Below are 27,353 nucleotides of genomic sequence, written 5' to 3'. Positions count from 1 at the left end.
ACACGCCTGCTGACACAGTGGGCTCCTTCACACGTGGAAGATCCATATGCTATTATGACAGCGTGGAACATAGCATTGGGTTCAATTAATGGGGTCCAGATTAGGCTTGTTTTTTTCCCGGGGAAAAAAAAGAGACTACTACCTCTTTTTTTGATAAGAGAAGAATACAAAAGCAACTGGTAAGCTACAGTACTGGAATCACCGTGAGAATTATCAGTAAAAGAAATATGTAGGCCCAACGGCATTGACAGCGCTCTCTCACGTTCTCCTCCCTACTTGAGTGGCTAACCTCGACCATCCAATCCCGGTGAAGCAAGCAGCGTACCTCTTGTATCAGATCCCAATTCTCATGCAAATCTTGGTCGCTATGCTTAATCAGCTGGATAGCATCCAAAGAGTCGTTAAACATGCAGACTCTTCTGTCCTCCATCCCAAGCGCGTTTAAGCCCAATAAGACATTCCCAGAGTTTAGCAAACAACGCATCTCCATCAGGTAGTCTTAACATGAAAGATTCAAGCAGAGTTCCCTCTGGTGTTATGATTGTTCCTCCACAACCTATGCTCCCACTGTTATGCGAGAAGGCACCATCTACCCGAACAATAACTCCATTCTCTATCCTCGAACAAGAATTCCTCTCCGAATGTGTCTGAGCTCCACGGATGTTGACATGCTGCAGTCTGTTTTTTGTAGAGTTAAAACTTATCAAAATCACTTTCGCCTTATCGTGTATCTCCCGCACACTACTGGTCTGGTCTTCAAACATTTTCTCATTCCTGCGCTTCCATATGAGCCAACAAGTCACCGCAAAAAGATCTCGCCACTGCCCTCCGTCACGACCACAGTTCTCCCGTAGATTCATTGAGCACCATTCTTGGATATTGCACCCAAAGAATCTATTCACCCATCCAGGCTTAATGAGGGAGACCCATAATGATTTAATATCAGGGCAGTCTCGAAGTACATGGAGAGAGTCTTCAATAGCCTGCTCACAACACACACACTCCGGTGCAACATTGATCCATCTTCTGATGCAAGCTTCATTAGTCAGAAGTTTGTTATGAAGAGTGAGCCACATAAAAGTTTTACACCTCTGAGGCGTACTGAGCTTCCAAACGCACCTCCAAGGGGCTGATCCACTGTTCGCTTCCCCACTAAGAACTCTGTAGGCCGACTTAACAGAGAAGACCCCATGCTTCTCATGCTTCTATCAAACGTCTTCCCTCCCTTGCCTGTTAACCACACTCTCAGAACCTTCTACAACCAGATCCCAATTGTGTTTTATCCCTTTCCAAAGATGGGAACCTGGCCAACCCTTATCAATCTTAGGGAATGGGTCCTCCCCACATTGGTATTTGCTACGGACTACCCTTGACCAAAGTGCATCCTTATGTTTCATCAATCCCCAGCTAGCTTTCATCATGAATGCTTGGTTTTGGAGCCTTGCATGTCGAAGCCCCAGTCCACCCTTCCTTTTTTCACGGCAAGCTGCATTCCAAGAAACAAGATGTACTCTCTTTCGTTCACTGCTAGAGCCCCAAAGAAAGTTCCTAACCTGTTTATCAAGGTCATCACATATCGATATGGGCATATCACAAGTTTGCATAGGATATAAGGGAACGACCTGAACTACTGATGAAGCAAGAGTATGTCTCCCAGCAAAAGATATGGTATGTGTCTTCCAGTTACTCAATCTAGCTTTAACTTTGTCAACCACATACTGGTACGTAGTCTTCTTTACTCTTTTGTGATGGAGAGGAACTCCTAAATACTTTCCTAGATCCACAGTGCTAAGGAAGCCCAGCCTCTCACTAAGTTGGGAAGTGCGAATGTGATTCATATTGCTTGAAAAGAACACTCTGGTTTTACTTTGACTCACTCTTTGCCCTGAAGCATTGCATAAATCATCTAAACATTTTTTAATAACATCAACCTGTTCCATGGAAGTTTCAGCCAACAAAATGAGATCATCCACAAAAAAGAGATGAGAAATAGGAGGCCCATTCTTATTCAGCCGAATAGGTTTCCATTTCTGAAGGTGTATCTGTTCTTGAATCAAGTGAGCAAGCTTCTCAATACAGATGACAAAAAGATAAGGGGAGATCGGGTCACCTTGTCGTATACTATGGGTAGGCAGAAATTCTGAAGTTTTACTTCCTTCCCATAAAATCTGCATTTTAGGAGAGGAGATGCATCTTTGAATCACATTTAGAAGCTGTGAAGGGAGATTAAGCTCAGTAAGACAGTGAAGAATGACGCCCCAGTTAAGGCGATCATAAGCCTTCTCAAGATCAATTTTAATCACCATAAATCCTTTTTTCCCTTTCATATTCCTCATTGAATGGATGACTTCCTGTGCTATAATCGCATTATCTGATCCCAGTCTACCAGTAACAAAGCCGCATTGATTAGGAGAGATAATAAAAGGCAACACACTTTTAATTCGATTGGCAACCACCTTAGTAATAGCCTTGTAAATAACATTGCATAGACTTATAGGCTAAAAGTCTTTAATTGTTTCAGGTTGATCCTTTTTTGGGATAAGAACAATAAATGTGCCATTAATATCATCAATAGAAGCAGGATTAATAAAGGCATCCTGGACGAATTTAACAACAGAATTGCCAACATGATTCCTTTGGAAGAATAAGGCACCTAACCCATTAGGACTAGGAGATTTAAGAGCCCCCATACTGAAAACAGCCTACTTAATTTCTTCAGGTAACACTTCACCTCTAAGATTCATCATATGACCCTCATCCATACCAGGAAAGGAAAAACTACAAGAGAGGTTAGAAGAACAAGAGTTGTGAAATATTCTGATGAGCCCTCTTTTATCAAAAAGGTGTCTTCTCTTACGACCTAGGTGACCAAAGACCTCCCGACTCCAAACCGAAACTTCAGATTGAAACCGGGTGATGTTTGCCAGCCAACTCCCATCCTCACGCCATGTAGACTTTATGAAAGAATCAAAGTTTTCATGGAGGACCCAAGGTGCTACAAAGTGAAATATAGTCTCCCTTTTGTCGTTATTCCTTTCTTCATGTCCCAAACGTAAGAGAATAGGCCAATGATCATATTTAAAGAACAGGAGATTCAGCACCGAGACGTTGGGATAAACTTGCATGAACAAAGAATTGGCAAGAACCTGATCCAATCGACTTTCACATCCCTCTCTTTTCCAGGTGAAGTAAGGTCCACTACATCCTATATCAACAAGTTCTAAGTCTTCAACCCAATGGCAAAACTCACGGTCAACACTGCTCCCAATCTGAGTCGAAGATCTTTGCTCCTAGAGGGAAAGGGTCCCATTAAAGTCCCCTCCTATGCACCAGGGTCCTGTTACCGTTTCACTTATGGATTGAAGGGAGTTCCAAGCCGCTCTACACTTAACAGGGTTCAGATTGGCGTATATTATTGTGAAGAAGGAAGTAAACCCTATTATCAAAACTTAAATGGATGAACTGTTCACGAGAGATCAACGCGTCGAATTTCCAAGCCCCCATCCTTCCATAAAACCCAGATGCCACTGCTGAAACCTTGTGCATCAATAATCTCGACATTATCAAAGCCTAATTGCTTTGAGATGCGTTGAGCTCAATCACCCTTGGCTCTAGTTTCCAAAATAGCAAGGAAGTCAACTTTGTGCTTCCTAACCAGCTCTCGCACCAGTCCTAGAAATGATTTTGTCCCAATACCTCGGCTATTCCAGAAAATAAAATTCATTAGACAAAGATATTTGAGGGTTGAGCTTTAGAGCTCTCTAATGCTTCAGTATTGACCATGTTAGCCCCTTCCAGATCTGTCATCACGTCAGTTGTATCAGTGATAACATCGCTGTTTAGCTCTCTCAGCTCCTGATCCTTACCAAGGTGAATTGACATGGCATCGTTTGTAGGCACGTTGTCCCTGGGTCTACCCTCTGGAGCATTCTCATGCCCCAAAACAGAGAAGGGATTGGAAAAGTCAAAGCTTCATTAGCCCCTTCCTCATTCGTTCCTTTATTTTTAACTTGGTATTTCATTTTTGGGTTATTTTCTTTGCCACGTATTCTCTTTTTTCTTATAACCTTTTCCCTAGATTCCACTGGGGTCCACCCTTTCCCTTTAATATTGTCGTTAACCACTGCTCCAAATATCCTGGAATCTCCCATAACGAACACCTCATCTATCTTCTTTGCTTTATCCTTTCCCTCTTTACTCATATTGCCATGTGGCACTGTGTTCTTGCAAGGATCACTCGGAGAAGCTAAAGATTGTTTCACCACTGAATCCGTGTTGACTCCATTCAAATCTGCCTTGATTCTCTTTTTACTAAAATCTCGTTTCACAATCATTTGGGGCCCATAAAATCCTTCGACAGATACGCAACTATCTTGTTGAATCTGTAACTCTTCCTCCATCGTAGGGGCTTCACCGGTGCTATTTTTCGATGCACCATCTGGCCTCTCTCCTATGTTGGTTGGCATCGCCTTCTCCTGACTCTTTCAAGGACACCTTTCCATGTGGTGTCCATATGTTCCATAGTGAAAACAAATGAGATGTAAGCCTTCATATTCTATTTTACGAACCTCACTGAAGTGTTCAAAGGCCGGGAGTAGCGGTTATTCTAAATCTATTTCGACGCAAATTCTAGCAAAGCCACCTCTCTCTAAGAAAGCTGTGGTCCTGTCTATCTTTAAAGTCTTACCAACCAAGTTTCCCAACCTTCTTAGTGACTCAACGTTATAAAGTTCCACTGGCAAGTCCGGGATCCGTATCTAGGCTGCTATTCTTTTTTGGTTATCTGCTTTCCAGGGGTTGAAGTTAGGCCTCCATTGCTGAACAAGTAAATAATGGTCACCGATCATCCAGGGTCCTTCTTGTAGTGCGTAATCCTCATCCTTAGGGGTAGTAAAGGAGACTATAAAGTAACCATTGCTTAGTGGTGTAATCCTTATAGGATTCTTAGGGTTCCACATACGCTCCATCCATTGTCACGTCAACCCCTCCCCAAAGGACTTACCTAATAGTTTGACAATCAACAAGTTCATATACGGCTTACACCACGCTGCATATTCATTCGCTGAGACCTTCAACAGTGGGAATTTACCTGTGGTTCTCCATGATTCCTTTGGTTCTCTCTCCTACCCATCCTGTTGTTCACTATCTTTAGTTGTTTCAGTGCACATCTTGGCAAAATACTCACGCCATCCACTCATAGCCTCAGAGGCAGACGGATTAGTCTCAAGGAAGCCAGATTCCCCTAGACTCAACAGCTTGTCCCTGTACGAAAACCTATTTCCGTATCTTCTCACATCCCCAGGCAGCTTGCCATTATAGGAAACACCCCTCCTTCAATCATCTTCCTCTCTCTCACCCCCACTGTTGCCCTCACTCCCTCCCCCTCTAGTGCTCGCACTTGCCATTTTCTTTTACCTTCACCAAACTAGAGACTACTACTCCTAACCCTTAATATAATAACTAGGCGATTAATTTAATTAGATTAAAAAACTAATTAAATTAGTTATTTGTACTAAATATGTGTTGTCTTTTCTAAAATGTCTTTTCTAATCAAGTTTATTAGCTAAAATTATTATTATTATAAAAACTACCTTAAAAAATTGATAAATATAAAAGACAAAGTAAATTAGAGTATTATATTTAGAAATAAAATAAAAGTAAGATGAGTTTTTATATTAAGAATTGGAAGTAGTATTTTATAAACACACTACATGTTAATGTTAATGATAGCTTCAAACATAATATCTCATCCAAACATGACGATTGGACATGGTGCAAAGGCAATTTGTTGTTGACAAAAGAGATTATGCTTGATGCAGTTTTGGGAGAGAAGTCCCTTCATTTGGCTAGAAGAATTTTTTTGAAGGGGATAAATTTAGCAATTTCTTATAATCACTTTAAAAAAAATCATTTTTACATAAGTCGATGTAAAACTTCACTCAGATGTTTATCTTGTATAATATAAAATTATTTTTAAAATGCTAATTTAAACACTCTTAGAATCTAGAAATAGAAAATTTAGACTTATTGGATTGTCTATTTTGACCCAAATTACAAGTTTTTAGAAAGAAACTACCTAAACATATTAGATTGCCCATTTTAGCTCAAATTTTGCTAAAATTTAACTCAAAAATTATTTAGTTTTTTAATAGATTACTTTGAAAAATCCATCGTTAATGGGCTTGGGGCCTAAATAGATTTGTCCATAAACTTTTTTTAACTTTATTTTAGAAATTTTTATACATACTTAAACTTTGTAAAATCACTTTTAAAAAGTTAATCTGAACACCTTTAGATTCTAGAGTTTCAACACTTTGAATTCATTATCCTGACATACTTTAAATGTTTCAATAACAGTCACTTTTGATAATCTTCACAGAGGTTATAAGGGAAAGGAAGGTTTCTATCTAAGAAGGAAGTGCCCTAGCTCTACTCATTGAAAAAGGCGGTTCATCATTTTTGCTCACTGGACGACAGTGCTCCAGTTTTGACTTATAATTTCTGTTCTTCATTGATGTGTGTTCTTTATCGTTGGAGATTTGAAGATCTTTAATATTGCCTTGTCGGCAGTTAACACTCCGCTCAAGAGTTTGGTCGAGTACTAAGGGAGCCTTTGATTCTTCCATCAAACTTTAATTGAACTATTTTATATCTCGGATTTGGCTTCAATGCTTGGAGATGCTACTCATAGTGAATGTTACATTTTGATCTTCCTTGTGTATTCAGTCATGGAACTATGCTTCCAAGAAAACAGATTATAAGCTAGCTTATTACCAATTCGAACCAATCGTTTTTAATTATTATAAGAAAGAATAAACATTAACTTTTTATTCACATATCATGAGTAAAAGAAATTAAATCCTCAAAACTTATCCTTTATTGACAAAAAAGATAAACCTATTATTAATCTATTACAAAGAAAGAAATGACAAGTTGCAATAAGGTCTCGAAGAAAGAATATATTAAAAAAAAGTCTCATGAAAACTTAGTAACTTGTGATGATAAGTTTTGGAATAAGAAATGACAATAAGTTTTGACAACTCACTTATCATTGGTATTTTTAATAATTATCTTCCTTTTTTAAGACCTCCCAAACATTAATATGCAAGCCTTATTAGAAAAAGCAAATCCACCTAATATGATTACAAGGGACAAACGTCATATTAACAATAATAATTTTTCAATAATTAGCCTTTGGGAAATTCAAAGCCCACTATATGGCATTTCATTAACGAGCCCATAAATTTTCCATTATATGGTAACCATATATTCACAATATCCCAAACAATCAAAGGTAATCAAAGTGGGTTCATAATAGTTCCCACACAATATTAAGCCTCAAGCTGTCTACCAACACTCATCTCAATAACAAGTGTATAGATATTGACTACATTTTAATGTCTATTATCTCTAGTCCTATTTTTAAGTTTTAAATTTGGAAAAGTTTGTGGTCTATTTTGTAAATTTCAATTAAATTTGTCTTAACATTTAATGTATTTTTTCAATGTTGTCTTAATTATTTCTCTTTTATCATATTTTTCACACATTCTCTTTTATCCTTGTTCTCATTTATTATGAGAGTAAATTTGAAAACAAAAGTATATTTCCAATATATTTATTGTTTTTAGGGAAAACCATATTGGAGGTACTTATACTTTTTTTCAATTTTCAATTTGGTACCTATGTGTTTTTTGTTCTTAACTAAATCTTTATTTTTCCTCTATTAACATCATTAATCCTTATGTAAAGACTAAAAATATCAATAGAACAAAGTTATAAGAACTAATGTTGCTAAAAAGATAAAATTAAATGTTTAATTAAAGGGAAAAAAACACATAGGTACCAAATTAAAAATTGAGAGAAAGTATAGGTACCTTCAATATGGTTTTCCCTTGTTTTTAACTAATTATAACTAATTGTTTGTTATCTGAATTACTTTTTTGAAGCTTATAATAAGAACTGGAGAGAGGATTAACAACTTTTGTTTGGCAAGTAATAAAGTTACTCTTTCAAGCCATTTACAACTTCTTAATAGGTATTGGCTTCATTTTAATAGGTATTAATAACTTTTGTTTAACAAATAATGAATCTACTCTTTCAAATTATTTACAACTTTTATGTAGATATTAACTATAATTCAATAGGTATTAACAACTTTGGTTTAACAGGTAAGACGACCACTCTTTCAAATTATTCATGACTTATGTATATGTTTAACAATTTTGAAATAAAAATTAACAAGTCAAAATTTTAACCTAAAATACTTGAGAAAATGAGAAAAAAAATCATATATTGAGAAAATACTCCATTGGTAATATTCTTCCGGTTCTTAATATAAGACCCATTTAACTAATTTGATTAGATTAAGAAAGTCAGGTAAGTTAGTTAATTATAAGAAATGTGACACGTTTTTTCTAAAATACCATAATCATCTTTCTTAATACCTCTTCTTCCTCTTCTACTTGATTATAGTTGAAAGAGCATCCATAGGAGTAATTTAGAAAAAATTAATAAATATGATAAATAAGTCTTATATTTAGGACCAAAACCAACTCAATAATTGAATCTTATATTAAGGATCAGAGGAGTAATAAATTTTTAATTCATTTTACTAATTTTAGAATGAAGATTATAATTTCAAGATTTTCATTTACGTATTCTTTACCTTCATATCTCTTTTTTTTTTTTGTCATTCTTCCTAAAAATTAACCAAACAGCTTTTGAGGGAAGTGACGTATCCAAAGGATTTTTGAATTTTTCAACTTTTGGGATATTAAAAATCTAATCCAAACCAAACGTCCACATTGTTGGGTTTGGTTTGGTGGAACCAAATGCGGCTCCCTCACGAAAATGGCCGTTTGGTGTTACCGAATGATCATTGTCTTATTAATTACCGCTTTACTGCGGAGTCCTCGAGGTGCCTACCCAGCTTCTTCTTCATCCTCTGTCTCTATAAGCCACCTTGTTGGTCAAACAACCAAGTACACTCCATAATTCTTCCATAATCGATTCCATTCTTTTCCTCTTTTTCTCCGTTCTTCCCTCTGTTGAATCGAAGCCATGGCTTGCGCAAGTTTCGCCAAACTCAATGCTTTGTCGTCCCAATGGATCGGCCAGCAATCATTCTCTACTCGCCGAGGATCGTCGTCGACTCGCCGAGTCTTGGTCCCGATCCGCGCATCCGCTTATTCTGACGAACTCGTCCAAACCGCTGTTAGTTCTCTCTCTTCTCTGTTCTGCTGCTACCAATAATTCTGGTTTGATCATGCCCTTCCTGTTTTAAGCCATCTTTGTTCTTTCATTTAAAAGTTAAAAAATAGCGACTTTCTCATTTGGGAGGTTGACATCTATTTACGGCTCGACCTTCTTGATTGACATATTTGATTGAAGTCGGACGGTTTTCAAATTTTCATTCTAGTCTGCTTAAAGTACTTCATTTGATTTTTCTGCAAATTGTTGTATGGTTTTCCTTATTGACGCTGATAATGTGTGGTAAATAACATGGAGAGATTCAGTAATTCTCTTGGGCGATGCGTCGAAATCTTCCTCTCTTTCAGTATAGATTACAGTATAATTGTTTTATTGTTAAAACATCTGGAAAAGTTCAACTATCACGAGTCTCCTTAATTTGGTTTATTACTTTATGGTTTAGAAATCTATTGCATCCCCTGGCCGTGGAATCCTTGCTATTGATGAGTCAAATGCAACATGTGGGAAGAGGTTAGCGACCATTGGGTTGGACAATACTGAGGCCAATCGCCAGGCTTACAGGCAACTTTTGTTGACCACACCTGGCCTAGGAGAATACATCTCTGGTGCCATTCTTTTTGAAGAAACCCTTTACCAGTCAACAACAGATGGAAAGAAGTTTGTGGATTGCCTTCGTGAGGAAAAGATTGTACCTGGCATCAAAGTTGATAAGGTATGTTTTCTAAGAGTACCTTGAATAAATCTTGTCAGAATCTCTGACATGGGGATTCTGTCTTGTTGATTATACAGCTTGGTAGTCATATTTCTACATTTTACTTTCAGGGTTTGGTCCCGTTACCAGGGTCAAACAATGAATCATGGTGCCAAGGTTTAGATGGATTGGCTTCGAGATCTGCTGAATATTATAAGCAGGGTGCAAGATTTGCCAAGTGGTCAGTAATTTTTATTCCCTTTAACTTCTGTGTCCCAAAATTTGTAAACATTCTTCAAAGTTTATAAGACTTAATTGGCAGTGGATATGTCAAATTTGACTTCAAATAATCTTTTGTTCTGTGCTACACAGGAGGACAGTCGTTAGCATTCCATGCGGTCCTTCTGCATTAGCTGTTAAGGAAGCTGCATGGGGACTTGCACGTTATGCTGCCATCTCTCAGGTATTGATCCGCCCATGAATATATATTTGATTGTAATTAGCATGCTACTCAGGTAACAAATGCACTTGGTTAGCTCATTTATATGGTGCCCTAGACCACCACCACCCCTCCCTGGGGGATCGGAAATGAGGGTTTGTCTTTTATGCGAGAGGAGTGGTGGTGTGTGGTGTATGACAAACGGTGTACATATTTCAGCATATCTTCTGCAAAAGTTGCATGAGTTCAAAGTCATTCAAGATTTTGGTGGAAGCTATTATCTTTCAGATGGTTTTACCTTTCTCTTTCAATTCTTAGCACACCTGCTATTGTGAACTATACAATTTTTACGGAATAATATGTTTGTTGGTTTTTGGTTGAATGTTTCTATAATTTTTATCCTGGCCCCGCATTTTGCTGCAGATGCAAAGCTTATATTCCAACTTACAATCTTCACTCGATTAGTTTAATAGAAAATAAGTTAAAATATAACTAGAGGCACAAAATAAATTTTGTTATATTGTTGGACACTGTGTTTCATTGCAGAACAATGGTCTTGTTCCCATTGTAGAGCCTGAAATTCTTCTTGATGGGGACCACCCCATTGAGAGGACTTTGGATGTGGCAGAAAAGGTCTGGGCAGAGGTGTTCTACTACTTGGCTGAAAACAATGTTATTTTTGAGGGAATTTTGCTCAAACCAAGCATGGTGACACCTGGTGCTGAACACAAGGAAAAGGCTTCTCCAGAGACCATTGCAAAATACACACTCACAATGCTCAAGAGAAGAGTACCCCCTGCAGTTCCAGGAATCATGGTATGACCACTGAAGCTAATTTTAAGAAACAATCAAAACGATATACCATTGCCAGTTTCCAAAATTATAGGACTTCAGAATATAAAGGTGTCTCCCCCCCCCCCCCTCTTTATTGCCTCTAGAATTTAAAGGTTTGAATTGTGGATCATCGTGACAAGCAAATCGTGATGATTGATGATGAATACTACAGTAACCCATTTTAGTGTTAAGTTAGAGATTCAAACCATTGAAACTGTACAGCAAAATCTTGAAGTATGTTCTGATTTTCGTTGTAGTTTTTGTCTGGCGGACAATCTGAAGTGGAGGCAACATTAAATCTTAATGCAATGAACCAAAGTCCCAACCCATGGCATGTCTCCTTCTCATATGCACGTGCACTTCAGAACACCGTGCTTAAGACATGGCAAGGGCGTCCTGAAAATGTAGAAGCTGCTCAGAATGCTCTTCTGGTGCGTGCAAAAGCAAACTCCTTGGCCCAGCTTGGTAGATACTCTGCTGACGGTGAAAATGAGGAAGCCAAGAAAGGAATGTTTGTCGAGGGCTATACCTACTAGGAGGCATACTGCACTTTTGGTCTCACTTCATCCTATCTGTCATAATTATTTTTGTCCTATCTTGTTAGCAGTTAATACTAAGAAACGTAGACGTATTATTTTTGTTTTTTGTTTTTTTTTTTTTAATATCAACCTTTCTAGCAGCTGAGTTGAATAAAAGTTGTGAGGAGGCTTTTCATGGTTTAATGGCCATTGATGATTGTTGTAAACCTAAGGGATAAAAGGAAAGATTAGAAAGGAAGAAAAGGTATATTGATTTGGTGCTGTGAGTTAAGGCGGTTTATGGTTGTCTCTATTATAGTTCTGCTTGTGGTTGTAGATTTCAGGGTGTTTGGATTAGTTTTTTAAAAATAATTTTATAAAATACAAGATAGATATATGAGAAAAGTTTTATTTCTATTTATGTGAAAATATTTTTTTTAAGTGATTGTCACTATTATCAAACTCCCCCTTCAATGTCCTATGGGCCGACATTGCTCAGGTATTTGCTCTTTCTTGCACTGCATGTCATGCATAAAGTAATCACTTGAAAAGATTGAACAGTTTCATTTAGTACACGTCAAAAAAATTCTCATCCTACTATATGATAAATCAGAGAAAATGTTGGAAAGTTCATCATTTTAAAGAGGAATGATTCCTTGAAGAATTTCTCGCTGCTTATCTGTCTGTCTATTTACGCATGTGTTTCGCTCCATGGGGACTGCTTGAGTGTGAGTGCAAGATAATACGAGGGAAATTTGAATCGAAGAAATTCTAGTTTGAGAAATTTATAATAAAAAACTACTACTATTATACACTTCCGATCCTAAATATAAACTTTTGTATAGTATATACAAGGGTCTTATATTTAGAATCGGAAAGTATTTTCCAAGGAACTTTTAAGGTTTGTTATGAGTTGTGACCCGGTCTTTCATATCAGTCATCTTCGCAAAATTGTGCTCCTCAGATTATCCCCCAACAATAGCTTTTAGTTATGTTCTCATGTATGAAAAGACATTACAATCTCAAAAACATGCAGTTCAACCTGACACCACCTGATCTTCACGGGTCGGCCCAAACAAGCAAAATGATAACATCAAACTCTAAAACGGTATCCTCTTTTTCAAAGCTTACCCCTTTTTTCTCCCTATCATAGTATCATTCATGAAAGGCGAAAAATCAGAATAAGATTATATAAATTTTTTTCCAACTCAATTCAAACCCATAACATTTTGTTGCAGAACAAACCCAAAGAAAATTAAATAATTTGTCAAGATTAAAAAATAGTTAAATTGATTATTTATAATTAATGTGTCAAATATTTGTGTTATCCTTTCACAATTGTTCCTAACATTTATACGGGACCAAAACAAACTGATATCCTTGATTTTTACTCTACAAAAGCATTCAGAAAGATGAAAGGGGGCTCTTAAAGTTAAATAACACATCTGGTCCTTTTTTTATATATATAAAAATTTTAAGTAGGGTTCCGGCTCAATCTAAGTCAAGAGTAGGATGCTTGAATGACTCCTCCTAAGTGATACCAATGTTAGGCAAGACGAACCTATATTATACTCTCAGGCATTAACCTAGATACCCCTATTTTAGGATGCCTCCTCAAGCACCGTGACGGGGAATCGAACCCCTTACCTTTTGGCCGAGAGCCTAAGATGATGTAGTTCCTACCGCTAAATCCACAAACAATGGGTCACATCTAATCCTTAATATAAAACTAATTAAAAATTTAATCTAGTCTTAAATATAAAATCTTAATACACTTTGTCTCTTATATTTTCCCAAAATAACTCTATTATTATAAGAGATTCATACCAAGATAATTTCAATCAATGCACATGATTAAAAATGATAGTTTAGAAAAATCAACATACATTTATAACAAATAACCAAATTAACTAATTTTTTTAATATCTCCAAATTAATTATATGATGAGGTAATATGTTGTAGCATATATCTCAAAATCTCACCAATCTAATAAAATGCTAATCAACTATGCACGAACAAAGGTAATTTTATCAACGAGTGGGGGCAATTTATAAGATCTCGTTTCCAAATATGGACACAATTTATGGTTCAAGGAGCACAGTGGATTTTGCCACTTATTTTTAAGCTCCGTTAACATGGTAATTATTGCACATCTAACCCCAGTACTCATGGTTTGGCACCACAGTCAGATAAAATACTATCTAAAGCTAAATCCACGATGAATTCTTGTGAACCACCATAAATGTGATCTGTTAATCCAAAATCTTATACTTCTTCATTTTCATTCTTAATTTTTGCCCATCTTTTATTGCAATTTCAGCTTTCATTCAACCTTCCATTCATCCAAAACTCATTCCCCTCAATTTTCATCCGTAGTTTATTCCCAAATTTAAAACAAGGCTACTAATGAGGATTGAGTCTAGTGGAAGTGGCTAATCTCTCATGTACCAAACTAAGATTTAAATCCTCGTTAGGAGAAGTGTTCACATTTAGTATCCTTCAATGCCTCAAATAGTATTACCTCTGAAAAGGAAGATACCTATGTGTAGCCCAAAAAAAAAAAAGGCGGCCTTCTATATTCAGATAAACACTAGATTTCAAGATGCCAAAGATTATGAACTATACAAAGAACCTGCGAAGACCATCAAGATGTAGGAACTCGAGCAACATTAATCCCAGCAATGTGCATATCCCTATGAATGCTATCAACTACATCTTTCCTTCGTCAGATTCCACCAGAAAACAGGCTGTTTCCTCACTGAAGAAGCCGAAGATGCAAAGGCATCATCATCCACTCAAGCTTCAGTTGGTTGTTTCTTGCTTCACTTTTCCCTGATGATCCATTGTTTGCCTTGATCAAGAGTTAATATTCTCCAACTCCCAGTTAATTCGGCTCATATTATGCCCTGACTGGATAAAGCTGTCATGAGATCCAAATTCACTCAAAGCTCCAGGTCTATATTGTAACGATGCCACCAAACAATTCTTGCTGTCTGTCTCGAAGAGTGTTGTGCGACCACAGAGACAATTCAAGTGCCACAATTGGGGTTCACCATTCCCTTCCCAGCTCCTATAGTTGATTGCTTAATTATGATTCTTCTTGCTTTTCTTCAGCAGCATCGATACATGATTGATGGACTCATTACCTGTCTGCCTTGCTCCAACTAGCCACTGAAGAGCCTCAGCTGCAGCATCTTTTTCAGCACTCTTCTTATTGTTGCAAGGTTGACCCATTATATTCATTCCATTAAACTCAACCGTAGCCTGAAATTGATTGTTCTTCAATTGCGTAGTCTTGTACGTGGGAGCAGCATATCCTGCCCTTGTAAGCAAAGTTTGAAGCTGACTTTTGGAATTATCACCCCCAGGTCCACTCTCAGTCCTTGAACCCAACGCTTGTTGTGAGGCCATTGAAGGCAGTTTTGATGGTTTCAGGACCTGACGATTGAATACAAATCTTCCTTCACAATGATCCTCCGAAATCAGCAACCGTACAGCAGAAAGGAGCTCATGAAATGAGTGCATGTCCATCCTTGGAAACAGCAGCTGCCATGTCCAAGAGTAACTTCTATATTTCAGTAGACTGGTCCTAAAAAGACCTCCGGTACAAAACGCTATTACATTTGCATTAAATACGTTCCAGAAATTTTGCACCAACCTTGATTTGAATTATATCATCAAGTTCTCTCCTTACAATCTGGTACATGTCAGCAACAGCAGGTCTCATGAAGAACTCCAAATATCCTCCTAACATTTTTAAGTGCCCATCCTGCCAGGAGAAAGACAGCATTTGGGTGTAAACAAAATTCTAAAATTGGGAGACGTAGATAGACTAACATTTTACAGAATAAACATGAGGGAAAAATAACATTCCACAAACGCAGAACTTACAGTCTCCCCCTTTGAGATACTTCCACCAAAAAGAAGCAACACTGAATCAGACACGGCAGTTGAATCACGGAGAAAAACTGAATTCACTTTAATTTTCTCGTTAAAAACCAGCCATGGATATGGAATTTTGCTTTCCCGAGCATTAACTGAGTTCTAGGCAGATGGTACGAACGGGGAGTTGAAAAGGAGAAGCAAAACATCAAAATACAACACAAAAAATCTGCATTAACTCATACAATATTTATAACCAGCAGGGAATGATAAGTTATGGAACTTGAATGAAATAACTTACTGAATATAGTAGTACTTTACCATCCTCCATTGTTTTCAGTGAAAAGGACTTCTCATTATGCTACAGATGAAATTCAATAACTTTTAATAGGTCTTCAAACATATATCTACTAGATATTTAATACAAAAACAGAATTTACAGCTTCAAGCAGAAAACTATATCTCTAGGGCTTGGAAAAGAGTCTTTGAAATAAAATATATTTTATGTTACATAAACAAACCAAAACATACCATAACAGAGCAAATTCCAGGATACAGGCCATAACAAATAACTGCTCGGATAAGATGCACATCGTGGCTCCATGCATTGCAGCTGGTCATGTTGCTATCAACTAATCCAACATCCTTGAGCAGAGAGAAGAACTCCTGGCGAAGAGCATCAATAGCTTTCATTGATTGTGCAGAAAGAAAATTTTTCCAGCAGTATTCATGCTCAGCAAGGTCCATTTCAGCATGTTTCCAGCCCTCATAGGCCTTAACAAGTGTTAGGTGATCGCTATAATGGCAGGAAAATTGAGATTTTGCTGCTTCTGCAAGCTAAAATCAAGATATTTGACATTCATCAATTTCAGTTCATAAAGATGACATCAAGCAATAAGTTGCAAAATAAGCATGCCACGATATGTTTTACTTAAATGCTCATATCCATTTAATAATCTCAACATTTCTAACTGAGATGATATCCTTTCTAATCATTTTTTTTCCATTGAGAAAGAATCAGAATGCAACGTGCCATAAAGATCAACTCATATCATTGTTGTCAAGTTCTCCAATAAAAATATGACGTAAACAAAATTCTTTAGACTCAATCATGTAGTACTGAGCTAGAAAAACCATACAGTTATTTTTTTCAGGGGCAAATTTTGCAATAAAAATGTAAAAGCTATGCCTAAACTTTTCGCATTTTGGTAATGAAAAGTTCATCCAAAAAGGGGGAGAAAAAACAATAGAACGAAAAAATAAAGGTAATGGAACCTTATACCGAAGACAAAGAATATATTAAAAAGACAAAAAGGCTAATGGAAACCAGAAAATTTTCAATTTTGCTAGCGGAAATATAAATGGAGTGGTAGCAGCAGCATAAAAGAGCCTTTGCAAGCAAGATGCAATATAAAAAAAACAGGGAAGTGCTGAAGTGCGGACTACAAAAACTCAAACAGTAGAGAAGAATGGTATAACCACAATAAAAATAAATAAATCAATAAATAAACAAAAGAAAAGAAAGAGACAAATGATATCACACAAAAACATAAAATATAATCAAACAATGCAAAATGAACAAGAAAGAAAAAGCACAGGCTATTACTTTCCATTAAACCTTCTCCGCATATACATTTTCTGCATGCACTTACACGCAACTATAGGAAAAGAACCAACCCAGGTAGATTTTAAGACGACTTGAGTCTAAGGCAATTCAGTATGGTGTCTAAACAATTGAAACAATAAAAAATGCCAAAATTATTAGTCATAGTGCGTGCTTATGAAAATAAAAAGGAAGTGAGGAACAGAGAAGAAGGGCAGAGTAAACTTCAATTGACCTTTCACAACAAGAACTAGCTTTCAAAAAATCACACAATTGTCAAAAGCAAGATTAACTTACATCTTTTTTATCTAATGGTGTTAGAAAAGGATCTCTCACACTGAGGCCAGCAGCAACAGTTAATATGGGATCCAAGCAATTGAAGATAGCACCTAATATGAGCATCTTGCCAAGTTTGGGTTCCATTGGAAGCATTGTCAAGCACCTCCCTGTCAAGAAAAAACCAAGTACTACACTTGTACATTTTATGACAACTACATGAGCTAGAATTTCATCACTTGTAGGGGATTGACCTACCGAGATCAGTAAGATTTTCATTCTCATCCAAAGCCCCAATTACTTTCAGATATTCAATTGCATTTTGCACCTGTAATAAATAGATTAAAGCAGAGTGTGACGTGCAGATTTATATGCAAATAATTTACGAAAAAGACAAGTAGACAACTATTTAAAAAAAAATGGATAAAGAAAGTCATAGGTGAAATGTTGGAGTTAAAATCATAACACTGATTGACTATTCAAATTCATCCTTACTGCTAGTAACTCAGGAGACTGCAAAGCTCTAGACAAGAACTCAGATATACTCCCAAGTTTCAAACTTTTGATTTGTAGACAAAGAGATTGCAAAGGTGTCCTCAGAATTTCTGGCAATTGATACTCTGCAAAAGTATCATATACACATCTAGGATAGAGATGGAAACATTCTCCAGGTTGAACACGACCAGCTCTTCCTCTTCTCTGAAAAATAAATTCAGGGGAAAAACATATCAAAATAAACACTAAAGATCAGAAAGTTTCATAGCTTGTATTTAGGATCATGATTCTCAAATAAGCATGCATATGAATACTTTTACTAGGCCTTAAAGAATAATCTGAAGCATACAAGGTACTATACTACCTTCAAAAAATTGTCAATTAATCAAATATCAATTGACAATATTATTATCAAGGAAACTTAGACTGTTTCCTCTTACATATCTACATGACTCGATATTTTCATTCATGCCCATGCTCTAGGTGCGGATGATTGATAAATGTAATGTTTCTCAAACTCCATACAAAATTTTCCAATGCTATCTTGTAGACTATAAGAAGATTTAAGAGTACGTTCACCACAGAAACGCATAACTTATTTCATGCAAACATTGATATGCAAAGATCCATAAAATTGTCAAAAATAGTCCTATAACTAATAATTAGAATGCCTATAGTCCAGCGTCCCCTGCATTGAGCCCACTCAACTGTTAAAATTTGAGACGCAAGTTTGGGCATGATGAAATACAAGTGTTTCAGATTCTCCTGGATGCATTATATATAATGATTAACAACCATCAGACGCATAATAAAAAACTAGAAAATAAACTTACTTGCTGGGCTGAAACCTTAGAGATCCAGGTGGGAAGCAAACAAGGTGTATTATTTAGTGCATCATATGAGGTTTCTTTTGCCTTTCCACAGTCAAGAACAAAAACAACATCATTTATTGTAATACTTGTTTCAGCAATATTTGTTGCTAGCACTATTTTCCTTACTCCATCTTCAGGCTCTTGAAAAATTAAGCTCTGCATATTGAATTAAAAATCTCAGTCTAAGTATTTATTTATAAGCAAGAAGGCAAAGCAAATGTTCCTTCAATGCCAGAAGGTAAATTATACATTCAATAAAATATTTTCGAAGAGAATTCAAATGGTGCGTGGCTATGTGAGATCTCATCGTGAAAACCTCTGGTGACATAGAAGTTACAAATAGATATTGCTGCAGCAAATGGATTACTTGTTTTTTTCTTGCCACGAGGGGGGCTAATTGCAGACAAGATCACATACAGCTAACTTAATCAGCATCAAAACAAGGAATTAGCAGTAGCCAGAACATTACCTGCTCTGAACTGGCCATTGATCCGTGGCAAGTAAGCAACAAAACTCGACTTGGGTCTCCTAATACGGGATTTGTTAGAAGCTTATCTTTTAGGGAGCTTATATCATCCCATCCAGTCATAAAAACCAAAACAGCTCCAGGCCTTTCATTCTCACATATATTGTATAAGATATATTCTATGAGGTTAAAACCAATACAGTCGGGATTCCAACATGACAAAGATTCCTGTGTCTGTGGGCTGTAATCTTTAAAATCAGCAGCTCTTACTGCATCCTGGTCAAAAATTTCTAGAAGTTAATTATAATAAAGCAATACTGAAACTCATGTTCTTGAATCAATTCCTGAATACCTCTACAGCAGAAGCAATCTGGCTTTTCCTTTTTCTTGGGGTCTGCTTGTTCAGTTTCCACATCCTTTCTTGACCGTAATCATCAATTTGATTGGAAGGTGTTAATCTGTAGCCCGTCATCTCCAGAATGTTCTCTAAGAAATGAGTTCTGACCGGGTACGTAAAACCCTAAGAAGAGGGGAGAAAGAGAAGGGGAGAGGAAGTTTTAGCTCTCAGAATCAAATTACTAATCCTCTATAACAACCAAATATAAAAGGACACATCTATTATCCCAAGTGCTCACTGCCTTCCCCCTACCGTCTTCTCCCTCACCCTAGAAAGGAAAATAAGAATAACTAGAATAACTTCCAGCCTTGTCAGAACAGGAAACTACTTGGAATTTTAAATTAATAACAATGAAATCTTGAGCCATTTCATTCGAATTGTAACAACAAAGCTTCCTTTCATATCATATCTGGATATCCTACGCTGCAGTAAGTGACCCTGGAATTTTAAATTTCACCCAAAAAAAAAAAAAACTCCCCCCGAGTTTAATGTTATGTCAAATTACTAATTTGTCTCCTGATCGATGGAATACTAAAGCACATGATTATTCAACATCTAGCTGATGAAACACACCGGAATATTTATGGTTGGAGCTCCACCAAAGTAAGAGGAGAAAAGCTCTGCATCAAGGGTGGCACTCATCAAAATCAATCTCAGTTCTGGTCTTCGGGGAAGGAGATCTTTAAGAACAATAAGGAGAAAATCTGACACCAAAATTATGTGAACACATTTATCTTTTAAGTTCAGAAGTCAGAACCAAAAAACTCAATCATGTTCAGGATTCTACCTTCATTCATCCCGCGCTCATGAATTTCATCCACAATAATATGTGTTACACCTTTCAAGTTTCTATCAGCTAGCAACTTCCTTAATAATATGCCCGTGGTGCAAAAAAGAAGATGGGTATCCCTCCCTTTCATTCCCTCCAGGCGAACTTTATATCCAACCTTTTGAGGAAGAAAGCCAACAAAATGAGGTATATTAAATTTCCACAAAAAATTAAATTTTAATTATAAATAACTAAAGATGCACAGAGTTGAATGGGGTAAAGAGCGTTCAACAATTAATGTCAACAGCAGAGGAACTCACAGATTCACCCAATTTCTCTCCTCTCTCAAACGCAACTCTTTCAGAAACAGACATGGCTGAAATGCGTCTTGGCTGCGTGCATATAACATTGCAAAGAGCTCCATGGACAGAATCTATCTCAGATTCTAAAATGAATTGAGGAATTTGCGTTGTCTTGCCACAACCTGTTTCCCCTGAGATGATAACAACCTGCAAATTATGACATAAAAAGTAACAGCTGAATTTTGAGACTTCAAACTAAAGAAAAAAATACAAACTAAGACGGGGCATTGCTTTTAAATCATATGACAACTAGAAACAAGCAAATATGAATCAGAGTACTGGGCTACCTTTCAAAAAATTTAAAAAAATAATGATAATATCACATAGCTCAGGCATTCCATCACAACATAACCAAGCTGCATGGACAAATTGTCAAAATTGAGTGAAGAAATGATTGTTATTGCAATACAACCTTTTGCAACAGCATGAGATTAATGGTGAAACCAGACATGGATGTCCAGAATGTTCGTATCATGCAAATCCCATAACAAAACTAATAGAATACAGAATTCAGTTGTCTCTCAAGTTAGCTTATGCACTTCCATAAAAGAGCCAGAGTGAAAACATAATGAGCATTACAAGGGGTCACTCACTAATGGTTAAACAACAACAAACCTGATTTTTTGATATAGCTGATAATATTGCTTCCTTCTCTTTATATGCAGGGAGACTTCTACGGAATTCCAGCATTCTCCTTCCTTCTGGAGATTCCTGAAATTAAAACATAATGTCAAGAATAGTAAGCCATTTATTTCCTTTCTTTTCACCAGTTTTTTAATCATCAGCCATGCCAATTCAACTATACACAAACAAAAAAACAAAAGAGTGTCCAAAAACCGTTATCTAGAAACATTTATGTGCACAGATAACCTCATATAGTGTCATCTAACTGGAGCAGACAGATCAGTAACATCTTGAAATCACTATAAACTAGCGCCAAGATTAAAGATAGAAAGATTGAAATGAAAATGTTAGCCATCAAATTAAATTTAAAAGATGCTGACAATAGCCAAAACTCCAGATTATGAAGCACAAAAGGCATAAAAATAGCAAGATGTGCACACAATCTACATCACAAAAAGAAAAAATAAATTCCATTATATTATACTTTCAGAGAAGATAACCTGCCAATTTGTTTGCTGATCACGCATTTGTAAACTTCTTCGCCTGAGAATTTTCTCTACAACAGCCCTACTGGAAGCTTGTAGATCAGGTTGCTCAAAGAGCCCTTCATCTGTACCAAAACTAGCACTATTGCTTGATCTGACAGATGACAAATCTGAAAAGCTTTCCTTCATCCCAGAAATTTTGGATAGGTATTGTTTAAGATATGCATCAACTCTTTTCAACACATTAAGAGGCACACTCACCTGTCAATCCCTGAAAGCTTTACTTACAATTCTCTCAGTGAAAGAACAACTATAGAGAGAAGATGAAGTAACTTTTGTTTTTACATGGTGGCAGTATTTAGACAAACATGAAATGGTAGATCATAAAGCACAAAAATATACCTCCCTCTGTGGTCTTTGATCATCCAAATCATATCTGTAATTTGGCAGTGGGACCTTACTGAAGACAACAACTTTTGCATACATATGACTGCAATAAATAATGTTATTCAGATCCCCACATTAAATAACAAACTTACTGAACAAGCATTAATATAGTCAGAAGATGAAGAAATAGAGGAATTAAACAATAGAATGATACCTATACAATCCCATTCTGGTTGCCAAGGCTGCTAGTTGCTCAAAATCACGTCTATCCTTTTTCTCCCTAGAGATCAACTCTTGCCTACTCTTGTCATTTAAAAGCATGACAAATTTCTGCTTCCACTCATCAGTGTTATCATTAGGTGAAGCAGTCTGAAAATCAAAATACAGCCGGAAATAAACATCTTTGACATTTTAGACCATAAATTACCCCAACTCCCTCTCCCCCACCCCTCACCACGTGGGAATGTCCCCAAAAGAAGGGGCCAAGCTACTGGAACATATCTCAAGCCTCGCAAAGCCAACAAAATGGTGACAGCTTTAAATTTATCGGCACCAAGAACTTCAGATATATTAATATCAAATATAGAAAAGAATAACAAAAACTAGATGAAAGTGAGTTTCTATCAATTAGCAAAATGCCCATCAGTACAGCAAAGAAAGTGTAAAAAATGGAACTCAGGTAAGCATCATTTCCATTGCGCGATGCATGATATCAACCACTAAGTGCATCATCAAGAAGGAAAACAAAGCTAGAAGCATTTCATGACAGGACCAATGCCAATTTCCAATTCCAAACCCAACAACACATGGAAGAATTGAGAGATATAAGCACCAATTACTGTGCCTTCCTCTTAGATTTCCGGCAGCCAGCTTCATATCCATAGGACCACTTCACGTTTTACTCTTCACTCAACAGGAAAACTCACAATGAGTTATCCACTCATTCCATTCATCGTCACATCCAGTGATTACTGGTTCCCGAATAGGAAAAATTGAGTTGAGACCAAAAAACTATAAAAACAACATAACATTCCAAATGCCACTCATAGCTCCCTTGGAAACAAATCAACCCAACCAGTAGCACACGAATACATAGGGAAAAACGGCGTTGACCCAGGAAAATAAAGAAGGAGGCAAATTATCCACAAACAATACTCAAACCAATCACTCAATTAAATAATCTCACCGGTTGCGAAAACGTCTCGAGTTCACGATCCGACCCTTCCTCAGAAATCCCATCATCATAAGCAGAAACATAGCGCGAATTCGACTTAGCCGGAACTTGCTCCTGCAACTTGGTCTGCAAGTGAGGCAGAGTAGCAGTAGCACTAGCATTGGTGACTCTAGGGTTTAAAACTGCCCCTTCGGATTCACGGAGCTTGGAGTCCACAGAAGCAGGCGAGTTATAACCGGCAGAGGTGACGACAGAGCGCAGACGTTGGTGCGGCGGAATGTAAACGGAGCCATAGGAGGACGGCGGAGGCCGATCCTTCATCGTGAGAACCGAACGACGATTTGAGTGTCTGAGGGTTCTGAGATTCCCCCAGGTGAAAGATGGCTGTAGAGAAGGAGGAGAATGCGACGAGAGCATGCAAGTTACTACGGCGTCGTTTTAGGAGGATCAACGTGGTTGCAGTTGCAGTTGTATTCAGGCTACTGTCACCAGTCGCTAGTCTCCGACGAGGAGATGACGATGGGGTTAGCGTTATGGCTCACACTACAGTCTACGCTGATATTCCGATTGTAGTACCATGCGCTGGATTCTCCGATTCTCCCATCTCCGTGGATCCGGCCAGATTTTTTGAATAATAATACTCCTATCATTGTCATTGACTCCTTGTTATCAGATTTTTAAATAATATAAGACCCATTTAACTAATTTGATTAGATTAAAGAAGTTAGGTAAGTTAGTTAATTATAAGAAAAGTGACAAATTTTTTCCAAAATACCATAATCATCTTTCTTAATACCACCTCTCCCTCTTCTACTTGATTATGGTTGGGAGAGTATCTGTAGGGGTAATTTAAAGAAAATTGATAAATATGATAAATAGGTCTTATATTTAGGACTAAAACTAACTTAAGAATTGTTCCTATATTAAGATCGGAAGAGTAAAATAATATATAGAGTACTCTTAAAAAAATATAATCTTTCCAACAGCTATGTAAAGTCAAAGTTATTCATTCGTGGACAATTTTCATTATTTTTAAATTGGGTTAAGGTGTAAATATATCTATAAATTTATATTAAATGTCAATATTTTAAAAGCGGGATCGGAAGTCAAACCGAAGAGACTAACGGGCCATGATTCAAATAGTCGAATCAGTCGGACCAGTGACATAATAATTAAATAAAAACAATATTATATACATTTAATTAATATGTATAAAATAAATTTATAATAAGTATAACAATTATTAATATAATGACATCTCAATAAAAAATTTAAAATAAAAATGAAGATATGCTCAAAACTTACAAATTTTTGTTGACCTCTTTTTCTTCATTTTGTTATAATAGTAAGTTAATAATGTCTATTTTTATTTGCAAAAAGTATAAATATTTGAATGAATTAATTTATAAATTTACAGTGTGATCTGTTAATCCATTGAAAAATAAAAAAAGTAAAATGAAAAAAGAGGTTTTATTTTTTCCCCTTTATTCTTTGTTTCTTTTCTATTTTTGAGATACTTTAGTGCTTTTTTACTTTTCATGTACGTTTCTAAGGTTTGTATTTATTTCTTGGTATTTTAATTTTCGAGACACCTCTTCGTTTGAATCATTGGATTAAAACTACGAAAAATTGGTAAAAAATCTCTGGTTGAAAATTTAATTAGCTAAAAAGACCTGAATTTGAGCATGTGCAACTATGATTTATGAGTACAACATATCTTTCGTTGTGTGCAAATGACTTTTGTATTGATGATTGTTGCACATCATCACACAACGGAAGATATGTTGCACACAGCAGAAGATATGTTGCACTTACAAATCATAACGTGCTCAAATTCATGTCTTTTAGCCAATTAAATTTTCAAACAAGGATTTTTTTTTTTTGCCTATTTTCGCTTAAAACTATCAGGTATCGACATATTTTCAATTGAAAAAATTTAAACCCCAACCATTCGCTTCAATTTCAGTGACCTCAAGATCCACTTTCGACTGTTATTTATGTCTTGCACTTCTAGTGCATATTTTTTCATTTTGCTTGTATCTACTATTTTCAAAGATAGATCTGGATTTGTGATTGAGACTAAGTAGATTTGAGTGATTTATTTGTCATAATGTAAACCCTATTTTCTCATATAGACTTGTAAATATTTTTATCTTTCCTCAACTCTTCATCATCTTCTTTTTTTGACCTGAGACTCTTCATCTTCTTCTTCGCCTTCTTCTATTTGACGATGGTGTGGCATTCCCGTCGACAAATTTGGGCTGAACAGTTTTTGAAAAACGCCCTGGGTTCCTGTTTAACTCCAGCTCCCACTAAATGGCCGACTAGGAATGGTCCAGAGTGGCCTAACTGATTAAACAATCAAACCATGAAAAACAAGTCAGAGAACTCTCTAGTCACTGGCTGGACTGGTCCAACCGTTTGGTCCAGTTTTTAATTCATTGCTAAATGTGCGCCTAGCACCATAAACAATCCTTAGATGCAAAAACACACATGAAAATTTCCACAATGTGCAAAAATGCCACAATCGTTAACTATTATAATATTGATTGTTTGTTTGACCAAAGATACTGACGTGGATGCTGATATGGCTTAGAAGATCCAATGAAAAATAGTGACGATGCAAATATACTTATGAACTTTTTTTAAATGTGCGTCTGACACCGTAAACAAACCTTATGTGCAAAAATACCCATGATTATTCTAAAAGAACCCTAAAATGCTACAGTAATTTAATTCATCAAAGTTGGCCTTCTAATTCACACTTTTGACCAAATAAGGAGATGTAACACCTTATGTAATTGTATTCACATACGCGATAAAATACTTTATTTAAAAGTCTATACATATTTTTAGCATTTAAAACAAATCAATTTCAAAATATTTTTCAGACATAACAAAATAAATCATTGAAGTCTTATAGTCATGGCAATTAAAAATATAACATAGCATGTGCTCGAAACGTAGAAGCCTTCACGGCTTACTCCATCGATGCCTTCTCTTGATTCCTACAATAAGGGATGAGATCAAACATTTCAATAACTACTAAAATTCTATATGATAAACAAAAATTTGTTTATACGTGTAAATATATTTATGTATGAAAATCACGGATTTTATATATTCAACATAATTTCATTTTTGATTCAACAATATACCAACATCATTTTTTCAATATATCCAAAAATAATGCAATATGCAACCTCTCTTATATCACCGTTCACATTTATACCGCTGACTGGAGCCATAGGCTAACACATAGTCCAGTAGAAACTAATCCATTTTACTAAATTATTTCAAGCTCACCGATACTAGAGATATATCCTTCCAAAGATATAAAACTCAAGTTCGGACTATGGCTCCCTTTCTTTGCAAATAAAATAAGGAAGTGTCACATGTCTCACAGTTAGAGCCGGGAAAACGATTTAGGCTCTGAAATTACGAGAGCCGGGCTTGAAATTTTTCCCCTCAAATGGGAAATAGGCCCTGAAGGCTGGCCCTGGAGGGCCGGGCTTAAAAGGGCCGATCCTGGAGGGTCGAAAGCCAGCCCATTTAAGCCCTTTTATATAATTTTTTTAAATTTTTTTATGTAATTCTAATATTATTAATTTTTTACATTATTAATAATATTTTAAATATTTAGTTATTATTATCATTTTAAAATTAAATTTTAGATAATGATTTGATTTATTTAGTTTTAGATAATAATTTATCCAATTAAATTTTTAAAGAATGAGTTAATTTGTACTTTAATAATGATTTGATTTATATTATATGTGTTGATATTTTTAAACTATATATTTGAATTAGAAATTCATGAGTTTCAACAAGAATGTTTCTCACATTAAAGTAAAATAATAGTTAGACT

General features: G+C 36.1%; 3 protein-coding genes across 7 annotated transcripts; 1 reads left to right on the top strand and 2 right to left on the bottom strand.

Moving 5' to 3' along the window:
• Positions 1-401: 401 nt before the first annotated feature.
• LOC114716907 (uncharacterized) lies at positions 402-1,192 on the bottom strand. Its single transcript, XM_028901968.1, has 2 exons — positions 1,120-1,192; positions 402-1,036 (listed from the first exon to the last, which is right to left on the bottom strand). The coding sequence occupies exons 1-2, from the start codon at positions 1,190-1,192 to the stop codon at positions 402-404; spliced, it is 708 nt and encodes a 235-aa protein (XP_028757801.1).
• A 7,675-nt stretch (positions 1,193-8,867) lies between these two features.
• On the top strand, positions 8,868-12,008 carry LOC114716939 (fructose-bisphosphate aldolase 3, chloroplastic). Its single transcript, XM_028902019.1, has 6 exons — positions 8,868-9,213; positions 9,653-9,922; positions 10,033-10,142; positions 10,274-10,364; positions 10,887-11,156; positions 11,432-12,008. Exons 1-6 carry the CDS (start codon positions 9,061-9,063, stop codon positions 11,708-11,710), a joined length of 1,173 nt encoding a protein of 390 aa, XP_028757852.1. The 5' UTR covers positions 8,868-9,060; the 3' UTR covers positions 11,711-12,008.
• Positions 12,009-13,980: 1,972 nt separating this feature from the next.
• LOC114716922 (DExH-box ATP-dependent RNA helicase DExH5, mitochondrial) lies at positions 13,981-24,068 on the bottom strand. Of its 5 annotated transcripts, XM_028901992.1 has the most exons (20): positions 23,498-24,068; positions 22,526-22,680; positions 22,327-22,414; positions 22,186-22,195; positions 21,940-22,049; positions 21,431-21,526; positions 20,774-20,962; positions 20,472-20,631; positions 20,258-20,388; positions 19,640-19,807; positions 19,291-19,563; positions 18,783-18,977; positions 17,950-18,153; positions 17,713-17,782; positions 17,476-17,624; positions 16,107-16,412; positions 15,877-15,936; positions 15,585-15,737; positions 15,352-15,462; positions 13,981-15,239 (listed from the first exon to the last, which is right to left on the bottom strand). In XM_028901992.1, the coding sequence occupies exons 1-20, from the start codon at positions 23,900-23,902 to the stop codon at positions 14,778-14,780; spliced, it is 3,495 nt and encodes a 1,164-aa protein (XP_028757825.1). In that variant the 5' UTR covers positions 23,903-24,068; the 3' UTR covers positions 13,981-14,777. The 5 variants fall into 5 exon arrangements, with proteins under 5 accessions (XP_028757825.1, XP_028757822.1, XP_028757824.1 ...); XM_028901989.1 differs by lacking the exon at positions 22,186-22,195 and having other exon boundaries at positions 21,940-22,185; XM_028901991.1 differs by lacking the exon at positions 22,186-22,195 and having other exon boundaries at positions 19,640-19,726; positions 21,940-22,185.
• Between the last annotated feature and the right edge of the window lie 3,285 nt (positions 24,069-27,353).

Source organism: Neltuma alba, unplaced genomic scaffold, assembly GCF_004799145.2.
Source record: "Neltuma alba isolate B1F8T4 unplaced genomic scaffold, ASM479914v2 tig00011698_pilon, whole genome shotgun sequence".
NCBI classification, from domain to species: Eukaryota; Viridiplantae; Streptophyta; class Magnoliopsida; order Fabales; family Fabaceae; genus Neltuma; species Neltuma alba.
This window is presented reverse-complemented; position numbering and strand designations above follow the sequence as displayed.